Source organism: Dichomitus squalens, assembly GCF_000275845.1.
Source record: "Dichomitus squalens LYAD-421 SS1 unplaced genomic scaffold DICSQscaffold_5, whole genome shotgun sequence".
Classification (NCBI taxonomy): domain Eukaryota; kingdom Fungi; phylum Basidiomycota; class Agaricomycetes; order Polyporales; family Polyporaceae; genus Dichomitus; species Dichomitus squalens.
In genome coordinates this window covers 1,146,169-1,160,807 of record NW_006766887.1, presented here as the reverse complement: position 1 = coordinate 1,160,807, position 14,639 = coordinate 1,146,169, and the positions used below count along the sequence as shown (strand labels likewise).

The 14,639-nt window shown below is 54.8% G+C and overlaps 6 protein-coding genes across 6 annotated transcripts; 3 read left to right on the top strand and 3 right to left on the bottom strand.

The window, feature by feature from the left end:
• Positions 1-10: 10 nt before the first annotated feature.
• DICSQDRAFT_81573 (lipase) lies at positions 11-1,379 on the bottom strand. Its single transcript, XM_007363082.1, has 5 exons — positions 1,005-1,379; positions 871-940; positions 708-821; positions 568-653; positions 11-504 (listed from the first exon to the last, which is right to left on the bottom strand). Exons 1-5 carry the CDS (start codon positions 1,273-1,275, stop codon positions 131-133), a joined length of 915 nt encoding a protein of 304 aa, XP_007363144.1. The 5' UTR covers positions 1,276-1,379; the 3' UTR covers positions 11-130.
• Positions 1,380-2,113: 734 nt separating this feature from the next.
• On the top strand, positions 2,114-2,692 carry DICSQDRAFT_153391 (uncharacterized protein). The gene has a single exon (XM_007363081.1). It carries the CDS (start codon positions 2,201-2,203, stop codon positions 2,501-2,503), a length of 303 nt encoding a protein of 100 aa, XP_007363143.1. The 5' UTR covers positions 2,114-2,200; the 3' UTR covers positions 2,504-2,692.
• A 527-nt stretch (positions 2,693-3,219) lies between these two features.
• Positions 3,220-3,726, bottom strand: DICSQDRAFT_25009 (uncharacterized protein; the record flags this gene model as incomplete). Its single annotated transcript, XM_007363080.1, has 1 exon — positions 3,220-3,726. A coding segment is annotated over one exon (507 nt), but the record flags the coding sequence as incomplete, so codon positions are not given.
• A 1,995-nt stretch (positions 3,727-5,721) lies between these two features.
• Positions 5,722-8,020, top strand: DICSQDRAFT_101207 (glycoside hydrolase; the record flags this gene model as incomplete). The annotated part of the gene is made up of 11 exons (XM_007363079.1): positions 5,722-5,854; positions 5,915-5,978; positions 6,030-6,083; positions 6,137-6,206; positions 6,264-6,338; positions 6,392-6,517; positions 6,572-6,719; positions 6,781-7,051; positions 7,107-7,206; positions 7,264-7,464; positions 7,523-8,020. The coding sequence occupies 11 exons, from the start codon at positions 5,722-5,724 to the stop codon at positions 8,018-8,020; spliced, it is 1,740 nt and encodes a 579-aa protein (XP_007363141.1).
• Positions 8,021-8,230: 210 nt separating this feature from the next.
• On the bottom strand, positions 8,231-10,376 carry DICSQDRAFT_178790 (uncharacterized protein; the record flags this gene model as incomplete). The annotated part of the gene is made up of 20 exons (XM_007363078.1): positions 8,231-8,413; positions 8,464-8,546; positions 8,629-8,656; positions 8,720-8,732; positions 8,789-8,835; positions 8,912-9,012; positions 9,081-9,117; positions 9,175-9,190; positions 9,252-9,263; positions 9,325-9,349; positions 9,408-9,442; positions 9,501-9,526; positions 9,583-9,608; positions 9,665-9,682; positions 9,749-9,758; positions 9,827-9,883; positions 9,942-9,983; positions 10,038-10,051; positions 10,110-10,188; positions 10,252-10,376. The coding sequence occupies 20 exons, from the start codon at positions 10,374-10,376 to the stop codon at positions 8,287-8,289; spliced, it is 921 nt and encodes a 306-aa protein (XP_007363140.1). The 3' UTR covers positions 8,231-8,286.
• Positions 10,377-12,408: 2,032 nt separating this feature from the next.
• DICSQDRAFT_134011 (uncharacterized protein) lies at positions 12,409-14,601 on the top strand (the record flags this gene model as incomplete). Its single annotated transcript, XM_007363077.1, has 2 exons — positions 12,409-13,227; positions 13,279-14,601. Coding segments are annotated over exons 1-2 (1,189 nt in total), but the record flags the coding sequence as incomplete, so codon positions are not given.
• Positions 14,602-14,639: the final 38 nt, after the last annotated feature.

Below are 14,639 nucleotides of genomic sequence, written 5' to 3'. Positions count from 1 at the left end.
CAGCATCGAATAGAACCGTGTATCGCGTCATTTGTATCCCGTGTAATATGTACCTTACACGCTCACATAATACAACGGAATGGCCCCAGTCCTCTCGACCATACCCCATCATGAAAGCTTCAACGCACGGTTAGCAGTTCATGTCCACCCCATTGTATGGCCCGTCGTGATCGCTCTCGTCGCCATCGAAAATGCTCGAGACATCGCCCACGATGCACTCCGAGTCGGTGTTGTCCTGCCCCGGGCACGCCAGCCACGCGCCCGAGTCCTGGATATGGATCTCGCCCGAGGGGTGGTGGAAGCCGAGGAAGCGCCCAGGCAGGATCGGGATCGGGTCCTCCTTGTTGTTTATGTGCGTGACGGAGGTGATGGCATCATGCGCGTCGACGTAGTCCGCGAACTGCTGGTTGCCGACGCGAGGGAGGCCGTAGCCGACGAAAGTAACCTTCGCCGAAGGGACGTGGAGCGGGATGTAGACCGAGTGCAGGAGCGAGATCGCGGCGCCTGGAAGTGAAGGTGTTAGCACGCGTGTTGCGTTTAGGGCAGCTTGGTTAGAGGGCGACATACCGAGCGAGTGGCCGGTGACGAGGACGTCCGAGGTGTTGAACAGACTCATCGTTTGCTGCACAGCTGCGAGAACGTCGGTTGCTGAACTACGCCGAGGGTCGGTATTTCGGGACACGACATTATGACAAGGCTGTGCTTACTCGGCGTGCGCGTCGGCGAAGCCCTTGTGCGCCTCGATAGAGGAATCAAGGCCAGGGAAGAGCGTTGAGTCCAGGTTTACCAATTCGATATCACCGTCCGTGATAAGAGGTATACTGGAATTCGTGTCAGTGCAGGTCGCACCGACAGAGGTGAAGGACTCACATCGCCGAAGGTTTGGTTCCCTGGATGGAAACAACGACAGTCTGGAGAGTGGGATCATACCCAACAAACCCTGTAGACACCCCAAATTAGTACCTCTGTCATATATTCCCTCTGGGATGCCTCAAGTGACTGACAGAATTGGACATCAGACCCATCACCGCCTGATGCGATAGGCTTGAACGAAGGGTTCCCCTGACAGTTCGTGCCACAGTTCCAGGCGAGCGTTGCGGACGCCTCGCAGTACCCCGCCGCGGCGTACCACGCACTCGGCGTATACGAGTCGATCTGCGACTGCGAAACGGACGTAATCGACTGACGCTTCGTGTGCACAGCAGGAGCAGCCAAGCTTGCGCTCGCCACAAGCAGCGCAGTGACAGCCGACAACCAGAGACGCAGGGAGGCCATGGTCACAAAGTGAGGCGAGACGACAGAGCGCGACGTACGCGACGCAAGACGCGAAGTGCGGGAGGCCGAAGAGGGGTGACTGGGTGGATTCGGATTGTCAAGAGTTGGACCCGTTCATTATATATATGATGCTCCAGCAATGGTCTCCATTTGTGGATGCCTGTCGATGGCTTCGAAAGGCCGTTGAGGCACAAATAGCTGAGCACAGAGCGCACCTCTATTGGGCGCGTCAGGCTGAACAGTGATAGCGTGGACAGCGCGGAGGCATCGAAGACGAACCGTGTGGAGTCAGTGGCAGTTCCGGAGGTAGATGCATGTGCTCCTCGTGACGGGCGGGAGTAAGTCTTGATCACGACTGACGGATTCGGTAGGAGCAAGGTCGGCCGAAATAGCAGGCCACCGCCTCCACCGTCCGAGGGAACGCTCTTTTCTTTCGACCAGTAAACCCGTTCCGCTGTTCTTGACGACTCGTCCTATTCTTGTCTGCTGCTGCGCCGTTAGGGCTCGTCGTGCTAACTCTCAGGCGATTCGGATGGGTACAAGCAGACCGCGTGGGTGATTGCTGTTGGTGACAGGTTTGTCCAGCCATCATCGAATCATCCAGTACACTCACCCACGTGCGTATGGAGGCTCTATCGCCGATACAGAAGCGAGGTGTTTGCAAGATGCCGCGATGGAGTGGAGCGCAAAAGTCCTTCTCCGCCGCTTCTCGCTGCGCAAGGGGTTCGAGCGTCGGACAAGAGCTGAATCAGTAAGTAGGTATGCCGGATCCCCACAATTTGCCCTTGTAGCCAATGCCTTGAGGCAATGTACAACCGTGGTCATTTCTCTGTCCTACAGAAGAGCCCCCCGTCCCCTACATACAGTAATCTCATGTCGCCCAAACCATGCTGACACCGTCTTCCCGGGCTATACAACCTCCGCTATGTCCAGATCCAAGCAGCGCGTCGACTCCTCGTGTGCTCGACGCGCGAGTCGAACGCGCAAGACCATGCGGTGTCCATCCAACGCACTGAACTCGTATGAGGTATGGTTCCGCGACGAGTCTCCCGCCCAGAGCGTAGCGGTTGGGGGCAGCCTACGCGGCGCAGGCAAGCTGTTCAGTGCTGAAGGTCTTGATGATTCATCCTCTTTGCGAACGTATGTGACCCATACTGGTACTTTGATCCAGTGTCGCCCTAGACTCCGATGCCGTGCTTTCTCCCAGCCGGCTCCAGCGCGGACGTGAAGGTGGTCCTCGCCCTTCGAGAGGACGAGGTGCTGTCGGCATTGGTTCATGAGAGATGGTATAGCCCCATGTCGCGAGGGGGACGTCAAAAGATAGCTGCCTGAGGGTAGAACTGGGCTCGAGCGACTGAGGTGCCACCGTCGGGATGTAAGTTGTTTTCAGAGACACAGGGCAGGATTTGAGCTGGGCGGGAGATAGGGTGACAATGACGTCAGAATAGAAAGGGTCATCGCGTACGGGGCGAAGGGAGAACGCGAGCCTTTTCGCATACGAGAAGTTCGTATTGATGTCATCGACGACACAAAGAAAGGATATGAGGCCTCCTTCCAGATCAACAGGTTCACATGCAAAGACAGCGAGGAAGACAGCGGTGTAGTCGTTGAGACCAGATCGCACGCTCGTCGCGAGAATGTGTTGTGGAAGGAAGTGTGAGGCTGGTATGAGAGGAAGGCGGGTGTGCAAGCCAAACGGAGTAGACGTGTGAGTAGGAGGGTCGAGGTACGAGAGACCAAGCCGTCGAGCAAAGGCTGGATGATCGACAGCACGGAGGCCTTCTGAATGCGCAAATGAGGTAGGGGAGAGTGCGAAGAAGGATGCGTCCTTTCGGTGTTGTATGGTGGTAACCAGAGAAGCGTCGGAGGGAGAAGATGGGGTCGACAGATACGCAGGGTAGCGCCGACCCCACGTGAAGAGCATCTGGTCTGGTATATACGTTCCAGGATCTCTTCCTGCAGCCGAACAAATGCGTGACGGCACTCTCCATAGAGAGTGGGCATGTTGATCCCGAAGATCCCAAGTAGAGAGTACGCCTCGTCCTCGATCCTGGTGGTTCGTCGCCTCGCCGCCCAAGACATATGTGTAGCAACGCCGACTTGATCTAATGCAACCTGGTGGAGTAGAATCCCTCGAACAATGCCAGTAGCCTTTTCTATTGCATCTGCCAACAACGCATTCGTCCCCAAGAAGTGCCAATTTCGAGAAAGGAAGACAACGTTAGCTGGTGCGATGAGCTCTTGCAGAGTCCACCCACGTGCGAACCAACGACTCTGCACTATCATCTTGAGTTGCTCGCTGAGGCTGAATACACTTCCAAGTGGATCGACGCCGTCAACGTCCGGCAGGAACGCATAGCAGACTGTGGCTAAGCGATACCAAGCGTACATCGAATTTATGGCCTCAGAAAGCTCCGTGCTGCTCGTCTTGTCGATGCAGCACGAGTCGATTCAGATAAGGCGGTGTCCGTACTGCCTTGCAATCAGGCACGCGCCTCTGATCTTACTGCTAAGCCTCGGGGAGAGCTGCCTCGAGTTCCCTGAGCGAATCCGCTGTGCGTATTCTCGGACCATTTTCGCTCGCTCATGCCATGGAGAGGATATTCGTGCGTAGGCGTACAGAGGGAGGAGGGAGAATTGGCGGAAGGGTCGCCTGCGAGGGACGCGCAGGGCAGGTAGGAAAGGGAAACATAGAATCGTGTAGCGAACGGCGGAGGCCATGTAGTAGCCGATGTTCGTTCGGATCCACCACATCGTGCGGGAGAGACGCAAGAGGGCGAGGTCGACATGAGACAAGATCTGAAGTGCTGGAGTGAGGGAGGAGACGACGAAGATAAGTCGCCACCAGATCTCCAAGGAGGTCCAGACGAGCAGAGTTTCCAGGCGAAGTACGGAGGACGTCTGGATGTGCTTGACAGCCTGATATGTCTGTTCGCCGCGCGGATCCCATGTATGTATTAAGATGGCGTATTCGATATCGTACGGGTCGAGAACATGAGCAAATTGGCCAGTGCTAGTATCAAGTAATCGTATCAGGATTCCTGTTTTTTTTACTGAGACCGTCAGAGCGTCACAGAACTGAATTTGGAAGGCCCAGGCATAGAGAATTACTCACAGTGGAATAGTGGAGGATATATCGCTGTGCAGTGTCACTATCAATCAACGGTGCATAGTGCGATGGACAAGGTCAAACAGAACGAAGGTTGAACCAGATGATAGTGGAGTGCGGATGCGCCGTGCGGTGCACGTCGTACCCCAGTCTCGGCGAGCGCCGTCTATAGACTATTACCCCCTCCCAGCGCGCCTGCACCGCCACCAACATGCGCTCGCACATTCGCTTCGGCGTTTCCTTGCATCTCCACCTTGCCCTCAATCCTACACCTAAAGCTTCGTTCCCCACCTGATGTACTATATAACCACCGTACTACAAATAGCTCAACGTGCCCTCCCCCCCATGGACGCGGATGGAAGTATTCTGTGGGAAGAGGAGGCGCCGGGTATACGAGCGAAGGCAAGCACACAGCGACTGGTATGAGATCCGCAACTTCAGTGATAGACACCAGGAGGTCATGGCCCGATATGGTGATGCGTATTGATGCCGACTATGTACATCTACCCAGCGGCACTTCGTCATGTGTTCACTTCAGACCGACAAGTTAAGCTCAGCACTGACTATGCATGTCGAGAACAGTCGCAGTATACCCCTGATATTGCTTTTGGCGATTACCGTGACCTCAGGTGACTACGTACAACGCGCTTGAGGACGGTTCTTACGGGGCTTGCCACGACACGAGGCGGGCAGACTGACGGCATCCAGAGCACGATGTCGTTGTCGAGAACATCGTCCCACATGGCTGATCCGCCGGGTGAGTCAACACCAGTCGTGCCAATTCCGCTCTTCCAGGCTTCGAAGCCCTGAGCATGAGCTCAGGACGGCGGTCAATGGGGTGAAGAACAGCGGAGGAGGTCAGCCGTTAGCACGGCGCGGTCACTTGACAGAGCTGGAACGCGTTCGCATCTATTCGCCGTCCACGTGGACCGTGTTCGCTGTTGAGCTTCGGCAGGAGCGGCCGCCCGCGCCCATCGCGCTATCGTTAGAGGACTCTCGTTCAATCTTCGGTTACAAGAACAGTGGTACCAACGTATTGAACGCTGTAATTCCCTTTTACCCGTGTCCCCTGATATCTGATGGAAATCAGGAAACGCCGTTACCCGCAAGGGCTAGTGCGGAGGGCCGAGAATACCACCGCTCTATTGGCTGACATCGCCGCGTCTCTCTTTCGATCTTGCCCGCGGGCGGCATGACCGCGCGTTGAGCAAGACCAAGTGGCATGTTTGGCAGGCCGGAGAGACTAACGAGTATAAATAACAGTTTCAGTCATAGGCAGGCAAGGCATTGTCCTTCCCGCCCCGGGTCCCTCTGTCACCTTCACAAGTCGGTAGGTGATGCGGATGTTACTCACTTGGAGCGTCGTCGCTGCATTCTTCCTGGGGCGAGTCGCCGCAGGTCTCCCCTCCAAAATATATGGAGTGAACCTGGGTTCGTGGTTGGTATTGGAGCCATGGATGCTCCCCCAAGGTTTGTCACCTCCAGCTTAAATGACGCCTTGACGCCCTTATTGACGTAGACATTCTATAGAATGGACCGATATGGGAGGACAAATCTGCAGCGGGCCGTGCTCCGAGTGCATCGGCTCCGAATTGTACGCTCGCCATCACTTTTCAACGAGATCCATATACTGATACCACAGCAGCTCGTTTGTGGAGGCTTACCCCGATACCGCTGACGCGAAATTCCAACAGCACTGGTGTGTAGCTTGTGTATGCCATTAGTATCTCATGGTCTTGATACTTTCCATAGGGAGACTTGGTTCACCCAGGACGACGTCAATGACCTCGCAAGCAATGGTATAAACACTGTTCGCGTTCCAGTGAGGATCAATCGCGTTCAAGTATTGTTCCGCTATGCTGAGGGCCTGCCATATTAGTTGGGCTACTGGATCATCGAGTCCCTCGTCGACCGGAAGACCGAGTTCTTTCCCCGCGGTGGTATAAAACAGTTGGTATGTCCATGTTTTGTTGCCAGCCATGATCAGTAGTGAGAAATACTCCGTAGCAACGTGGCTTGAAGCAGCTGAAAGCGGCTGGCATTAACGCCATCCTAGACCACCACGCGCCACCTGGTGTTCAAGATGCGAATCAGGCTTTCACAGGCCACTGTACGACGGATGTCGAGTTTTATGTTAGTCTTTCCCCATTCTTCCGAAAGCAGAATACAAGCTGATTGCTCCTGCAGACTCCGTACAACTATCAGCGAGCGCTCGTTTGGACGGCCGTCATGACCGCTCTCTCGCACCTCGACTCCAATTTCGACTCTGTCTTCGCTATAGAAGCTGTCAACGAGCCGATCATGGACGCAACCCAAACTCCCGGATACGGTGATTGTAAGAGTATTCTCTCAGACTTTGATACCTTAGCTTCTGAGTGAGACTTCCGTAATGTTAGTCCAACAGAACTTTGTGCAGACCATCCGCGCCGTTGAGTTCATCCTGGGCGTCGGCGACCCTATCCTCGATCTCTCGGCTAACCTGGCCGCCTCGAGTCAGAACGTTACTGCAGCTATCTCCGCGACTGTCAATAGCTCTCACGAGATCAATCCTGAGGTCAAGGCTGCTATCCTTGCGTCCATCCCAATCCTTACCGAGCTCAGCTTTGAGATGGGCTTCAACTTACTCCTCAGCGCTTTGAATAGGAAGAAGGACCCTCTCGTCGCGAAGTGAGTACCGTGCTGGGGTGTGTGTAGAGGCTGATATTGAACAGAGGCCCGACAGCTTCATGGACGTCAACTGGCAGTACAACGACCCTCCGAATCCTGCTGACGTTACTATCGGTCCCACGGGCTACGACAACCATTTGTACTATAGCTTCGGTGTATGTACTTCTCACCTACATACACTCTTTCTGCCAGTCCCTCAATGAGCTCTGCAGGGTGTTGCCGACGCGAATGAGGAGGCGTACATGATCAGCATCTGCAACCTTCAGCGGGTACAAGCCGACGCCGCACTCGGAGACTCTCCGCTCTGGTTTGGCGAGTGGGGTCTCCCTACCCAATTCAATGCCACCGATGAATTCCTCTACGAGTGGGCCGACGCACAGAAGCTCATGTACTCCCAGGGCAAGGGCTGGATCGTGAGTTCTTCACTTCTCTCTTTCGGTCTCCTAAGTGACGAGCTGACGTCGTTTATAGTTCTGGAACTTCAAGACAGAGATATCCGAGCTCGCAGGAGATCTTTCCCGCCAGTGGTCCTACTTGGAGGGCGTGAAGCTTGGATACCTAACGAAGGACCCCTCGAAGCTTAACGATCCTAATGTTTGTGCTCCATATGTCGGCAGGACGTACACTAGCACGTCTACAAGCGCCTCTGCAAGCTTTACATCGACGAGCGAACCTTCGGCCTCTGCTGCCTCGACCACTAGCGTTCTGGCCTCTACGACATTTGTCCACAGTGCTTCACAGACTCGGAGCACCACCCAGGGCCCGAGCGCCCCCCAGGTTTCGAGCATCCTCCAGATCTCGAGCTCTGCAGAGGCCTCGAGAACCGCACAAGCTTCGAGCACCGCACAGGTTTCAAGCGTAACTCGAGCGTCAAGTACTTTCCAACCTTCCGGCGCCCCCCAGATCTCGGGCCCTGCCACGGTTTCCAGCGCGGAGGCGGGGATAGGGAGCAGAATCGCTTCAGCTTGAACAACTGCGTCAACTGATCAACTGATTTACTAGGCAACCAGTCCTTGCAGAAAAGTAACCTATAGACTGATATTTCCATGCTGTGAATTATCGTCGTCTGCTTCGAAATCGAGTGTCTGGGCAATGTATCCTATGTTGACACATCGTGCTGTCGTACGTGGATAGTTTATGAAGGACAATATCCGATAAAGTCTAACAAGGTGTGTGGGGGTCTGTTGTCCAGCTGAGAATATAGTCCAGTTCGTCGCGAACCAAGTCTTTCTGCCTCAGAAGTCTCGTACGTAACCAGGCATCTTGTCCCCTGCCTCGATTCTGTTCACGAGGTCGGCGCGTTCAGCGTCCAAGTCAACCACTCCTGTCCCCCTGTTCCAGATCGTTCTTCGGTAGTTGAGACTGAGATACTGTCAGTCGCGAAGAAATCGAATGCACGAACAAATGCTTACGCGGTGAGTACGCAGCTCGCGTAAAGCTTCGTCTCTACCATGCTCATGCCGATGTAGATGAAGTTATGAGGGTAGATGACAGGCTATCAAAGTGCACGTGGGTTAGCCTATGCAGTGAAACTTCGCCGTTGCCGATGACACGCGAGATGGTAGTTTGATACACACGAAGATGAGCCCAAGGACCGCGATGGCGCTGACAGGAGTTGATACAAGAGGTCAGCATTCTACGACGTCTCGAGCGGCCGGTGGATCTTACCTTACCAGTAAGCCTATCGAATACTTTGGTCAGCTCTCGCTTCCGCTCGAAGCAAAAATGAGCGCGTACCAGAATTCACGGTATAGAGGATAAGTAGGTCGATCATGGAATCGGTGCTATTCGCGTGGCAAGCCGTTCGGCACGATCCTGTCTCAGAACGTTCAGGGCAGCGCGAGAGATGGTGCCACTCACCGTTTGAAGCCTGTGCGACTGCGATGCAAAATGAAGATTAGGGTACCGGAAAAGAGGATCTCGACAATGACCGAGGCGCCGAACATCGCAGATACCATCCACTGATCATACATGATACGGTTACTTGTGCAAGAACATCTCGCTATGCGTGTAGAGGCTGAGAGCTCACTGTGAAGCGTTCGAATGCGGTTCCGTGGAGAAGGACGCTGGTGTTCAGGAGCTGTTAAGTCAAGCCATTTCTCAACACTCAGGAATCCACTTGCTTTTCCACGGTAGCACCTTGTCGAGGCATATCACCAAATGAACACCGATGACGGGCGGATGGATCATGGTCACTCACTTGCGGCGAATCCTGTGTAGCATTGAGGCAAGTTCGGGGAAATGACAGACCAGCAGAGTGCCAAGGGACATACCGATGAAGACAACTGCGGGAAGTGCCTGTTGCGCCGTGTTTCAGCATGACATATAATCAGCTGAATTTGCGCGGATCACTGACCGCAAACCCAACGATGATGCGATATCGCCGATCGACTGAATGGTCCATACTGTCAATCAAAGTTCGAGCTGGAGGACCTCACTCGATGCGCACCAAGCCATATACGACGTGCGTAGAAACTGCATCCAGTACGGAAGTGAGACCACTGGCTGCGAGTTTAGACCATTTCACGAACCCTTGACAGAGGATAGTCGTCAAGGCCTGAGTACGGTATCACGTTCAGCATCACTTTCCCGTCAGGCTTTGAACAGACGCACGGATGTGGGGATCAACATCTGGTCGAATTGGCGCAACATGAGCTGAGCAAACATAAAGCATGTTCCCTGTAGCAGCGGACTCACTTTGAGGGACCTATCGTTAGACGACAACTTCGTTATCAGTAATTCGGTCTGCACACATGAGGGTTTCTGACCATTCACCATGACTGTTCTAGGAGCGTGACGGGGTTAAAGTAGTTCGTGATGAGGTGGAAATAGCTGGTGTAATATGACTTAGTGGACTACTCCTCGTGTTTGTCGGATCACGATAGCGCACCATGAATTGATGAGCAGGATGCAATGAAATGTTTCCACCAATCTTCTCGAATATCAGCACCAGAGACATTGGCTTACATGACGGTCGAAAGCTTACAGTATAGCAAGCACCTGGATGGCAAGTAAGTTACTGTGAGATCGATGCATGAGCTACTTTACAACAACTCACCAACATCTTCAAGGTCAGAGGGTCGGTTGGATAGAGACGGTAGTATCTGTAGGTTTGATGAACAATCAATCCGTATATCCTGAGAACCGACGTCTCTGCTTAACATGATGAGTCCAGTAGAGTTAGCAAGACGCGGACGTACATGAAACTGAATGTCGCCCCCAAGAACAGAGCCCCATATGTGTTATCGAGCGAGGGCAGCTTGAGCAGCCCTTTCAGGGAGTCGTCGACGCTCGAGTGAAGGCTGGCCTCATCCAGGATAGTCATCTTTGCATGTAAGAGGGATGCAGCTCAGTCCAGCGGGAATGTTATTATACTATGGCGCTAGCGGCCTCGAGGTTCGCTGCTTCTGTCAATCTGGGCTCTGCAACATACCAGGAGGTTGGCGAGCGAACGCTTCGCAATGGCGGCGACTCTGGCGGTTTCCATTTTTGGAGGCGGAGCTGTGGGGTGGCATATTCATTGTCGTGCGGCTATGAGCGTAAGCGGGGGTCGTCGTCATGGCATGTGCGGTCTGCTCGGTGTACAGCAGGCAAGTGTGGTTTGGATTGAGCGGGGCGTTTGGGCTAGAGCATTGCCATACTAGCCTCTAGGTCCATGACTACCGCTCACAGGTAATGAACAGGCATGGTAACAAGTATCAGTTGCCGCATCGAGCAAGGCTGCGAATCGTCTGACACTATGGCAGATGGAATGCGCAGGCCCTTGTAACGTACAGCGATGGCCGAGGAGCATTCTCGAGAATATAGAGCGCAATATGAGGGCAATAATTTCAGCGAGTATAGTAATGGAGCCAGCGAAGACCTGAGACCTTACTAGTAGCAGAACTGGCAAAGCGTTCATGGCAGACAGTTGAACCCGATGGAAGATTCCGAGTCATGGCGCCTATCCATGCGAAAGCGCCCATAATCTCTGACTTCCAGTCTTCCACCGCGTTGTACATACGTATCACGCAACTTGCATGCTCAAACCAGATATTGTTACCCGAAGAATCGTCAAGAGACAGTACTAGTCCTTTGAAGGTGACGACAACATGGTATATGTACGAATTCCGGGTGATGAAGCCATATCAAATGCTGCGCATAGCGATGGTGTGCCTATAGTGCCTCTGTGCTGTTGCGCTCGTAGAAGACTGACTGTACATGTAGACAATCCAATAGCGTCGCTGGGTACATCGTTGCCGCATCGCAGCCTGGCTGGCCTTGCGGCTGGCACACGCCGATCCCAGGAGCGGCTCAAAGAGGAAGGCAGGTTACCCAACAAGTCTATACGGCCGCCGCAGTCAGCCTCTTCGTGCTCGGTTCCCGGAGGAGACTTCGGGGGGTGAAGAGGTATATAAGACCCGCAGTATTTCGTGTTCGACAGGCTTGCCTCTCTCTCCTCCACCGCCGTTATCGCTCTATTGACCCTGGTGGTCTTCTTGCTATCGTCTTGCTTTCGATTCACCCCGCGACTGAGTCGTATTTAGCGGCCATTTCTACTCACTTCCCTACGCATACACTCACTCTCACCACGGAGGCGCTCCACCGAAATGGTCGCCATCACTCGCCGCTTCGCCCTTCTGGCTGCCCTGTCGTCCATCGCCGCGGTGTCCGCTCTTCCTCCAGCCGTTCGGGGAGAGCTCATCCGTGCCGATGAACCCCACCCCGCCATTTCCATCCCCGCGCGTCACTCGGTACGTGGAAAGGAGACGAAAGCCGCCGTCGATGACAACAGGACCGGCGACACTGGGACTGATCGTGAAGAGCACAAGACCAACAGTACGAAGGAGACACCGAAGGACAATTCACAATCGGACAGCTCGGGAACAAAGGATCGGCCTCATACCAAGCCGGTTTTGCCGCTCCCCACTCCTCTGGTCAGCCACGCAAAGGCGGAAGCTACTGGGTCGCTGCACGAGAAGGGTGGCAAGATTGGACAGAAGCACCACTCAGGGTCGCGGGAGGACCGTGCAAACGAGAGGGTACGGCGAGTTCTCGTAATGTCCTTGATCTTGTCTCATTCGGACTCACTCCAGCGAGAGACGTACTCCATCGACCCCATGACCCGCATGAGGAGTCTCTGGGTCGGCGGCGGTGCAGCCGCGCGCGACATCAAGCTTGAGACCCTCCCACCCCGTCTTGATAAACGTCATCACCATCACCACCATAACCACGGACCCGACAAGGTCATAGTGAAGGGACACGACGACCACGTCAACTTACACGATCGCTCTTTCGGCTCGGTCGTCGGACGTGATCACACCAACGATCACAACCCTGTAGTAGTGGAAAGAAGTATCGATCAAGTCCACGTTCGTCGTTCGCCCTCTCCACGGCATCATCACCACCACAGCCCCGATACAGTGGTAATCAAGGGAGACAATGATCATGTCCATGCGCGCCGCGAACCGTCGCCGCACCATCGTCACCACCCGGACAAGGTGGTGGTCGAAGGGGACAACGACCACGTTCACCTACGTCGTTCGCCTGTGCCTCATCATCGTCATCGTCGTCCAGATAAAGTCATCGTACAAGGCAGTGACGATCACGTTCACGCGCGCCGCGAACCGTCTCCGCACCACCATCACCACCTAGACGAAGTGGTGGTCGAAGGGGACAATGACCATGTTCATCTACGTCGCTCGCCTGCGCCTCGCCATCGTCACCAGCGTCCAGATAAAGTCATCGTAAAAGGAAGTGACGACCACGTTCGCATTCACCGCTCACCTCATCACCACAACCATCCCGAGGAGGTCGTGGTAAAAGGCGATCACGACAGGGTCCACGTTCACCGTCGTTCATTCCACCGTCGCCATCACCAGAAGGCCATCATCAAAGGGAACAACCAGCACGTACACCTTGGTCGTTCGCCTGCTCCCGCGCCAGAGCCCCATCACCGTCATCATTCTGACAAGGTGGTGGTGAAGGGCGACCATGACCATGTCGACGTCCATCGCAAGCGGTCTCGTGACTACCGTCAACCCATTGTTATTCCCGGGAACCGTGGCAAGGCTTACCTCATCGCGCACAAAGCTTCAACGGATGATATTCCACTTGCTAATGCGAACGTTGGTGTTGGGGTCAACATACGACGCGACACAGGGATGGCAGGTGTCCCTGGGATGATCGATATCATGGTAGGTTGTCCACTACTCATGTCACGGCATCGTACTTACCGGATACTTTAGAGCCAAGTGGCCGACTCCCCTGTTGGTCAACGAGTTGCTTCCCTCGTCTTGGCGGCTTCTGGCGACGACGCTAGCTCTGGTGACTCGCCCTTTGTGCTCAATGCGTCAGATACCGACCGCACGGAGATGTACATGGTCCCGGCGAGTTCTACGAACAACACTTCCGCCAATAGTGCCACTTCGGGTACTCCCGCGGCGCCTTCGCCTTCGACCCTCTCTGCAGACGCAGTTACGGCTGGCCCAGACATCACTTCCTTCGTCAAGGTCTTGTTGCAGATGCCAATATTCGAGGCAGCCAGCGCGGAAATGAAGCCTTACTGTGCGACGTTCGACCCGAGACCCTCCGCTCCAGCCCCGATGACGGTAGAGAGTTGCATGAACGCTACGTCAAGTGACCCTCATAAGAGCCAGACCTTCGCATACGAACCTGCTACCGGCATCATCCGTCCCATGTGGTACCAGGGCGAGGATGACGGTACCTCCAGCGACAGCACCCCATCCCCCAGCGGCTCCACTGCTGGCTCGAGCCCTTCTGCGTCTTCGACGGACGACTCATCGACACCTGTCTCAAACAAGGTGGCGGACGTGACGAGCTTCGAGCAGGAGGCTGTTGATGGCGAGTTCGGCGATTCGACTCACTCCCCGATGCCGGTCCCGAAGACGCTCAGCGCTCAGGCACTGGGGAGTGCGCAGAACGTGACTCTCATGTTTTCACCTATGGCAGCTGAGGTTCTACCCGACTCGCCGGTTGGGAAACTCGCGGTGCAACCTTCAGGGACGGATTCTTCGTCTGCGAGTGCCACGACTGACTCGGGCTCGGATACGCTCTTGGCGACGGTTTCGGCGACATTCTCTTCGGCGACATCCGCTCCGACGTCGGAATCAGTGGCCGATCCTTTGAGTTCTGCATCGACTACGGATGCTTCTGCGACTGATACTGACACCGGCAGTTCGTCGGTTGTCACTGCAGAGGCCACAAGCACATCATCGGCGACATCCTCTGATTCTGCGAGTTCTGTCTCTTCGACGTCTGGGTCTGGCTTGACTGCAACCGCGACACCTCCTGCAGCTCTGGAGGTGAAGGTCTATAATCCGTACGTTGAGGATACCGCGGATTCAGTTTCTACCAGTGGCACGGATTCTGGAGCATCGACGACAACAGACCCTTCCCCGACGTCAACGATGACGCCGGTGAGCACGGTCCCATATGAGTGGATGTTCTCGCCGACGACTTCGGCGAGGTGAAAGGATGGGAGTGTGAGACTCGGGTTGCCCGTTGGTAGAAGGATGCAGGGGACATCGCTATGATCTGTATACATGATTCTTTGTAATTGATGGCGGTGGAAGGATATACGTATCTT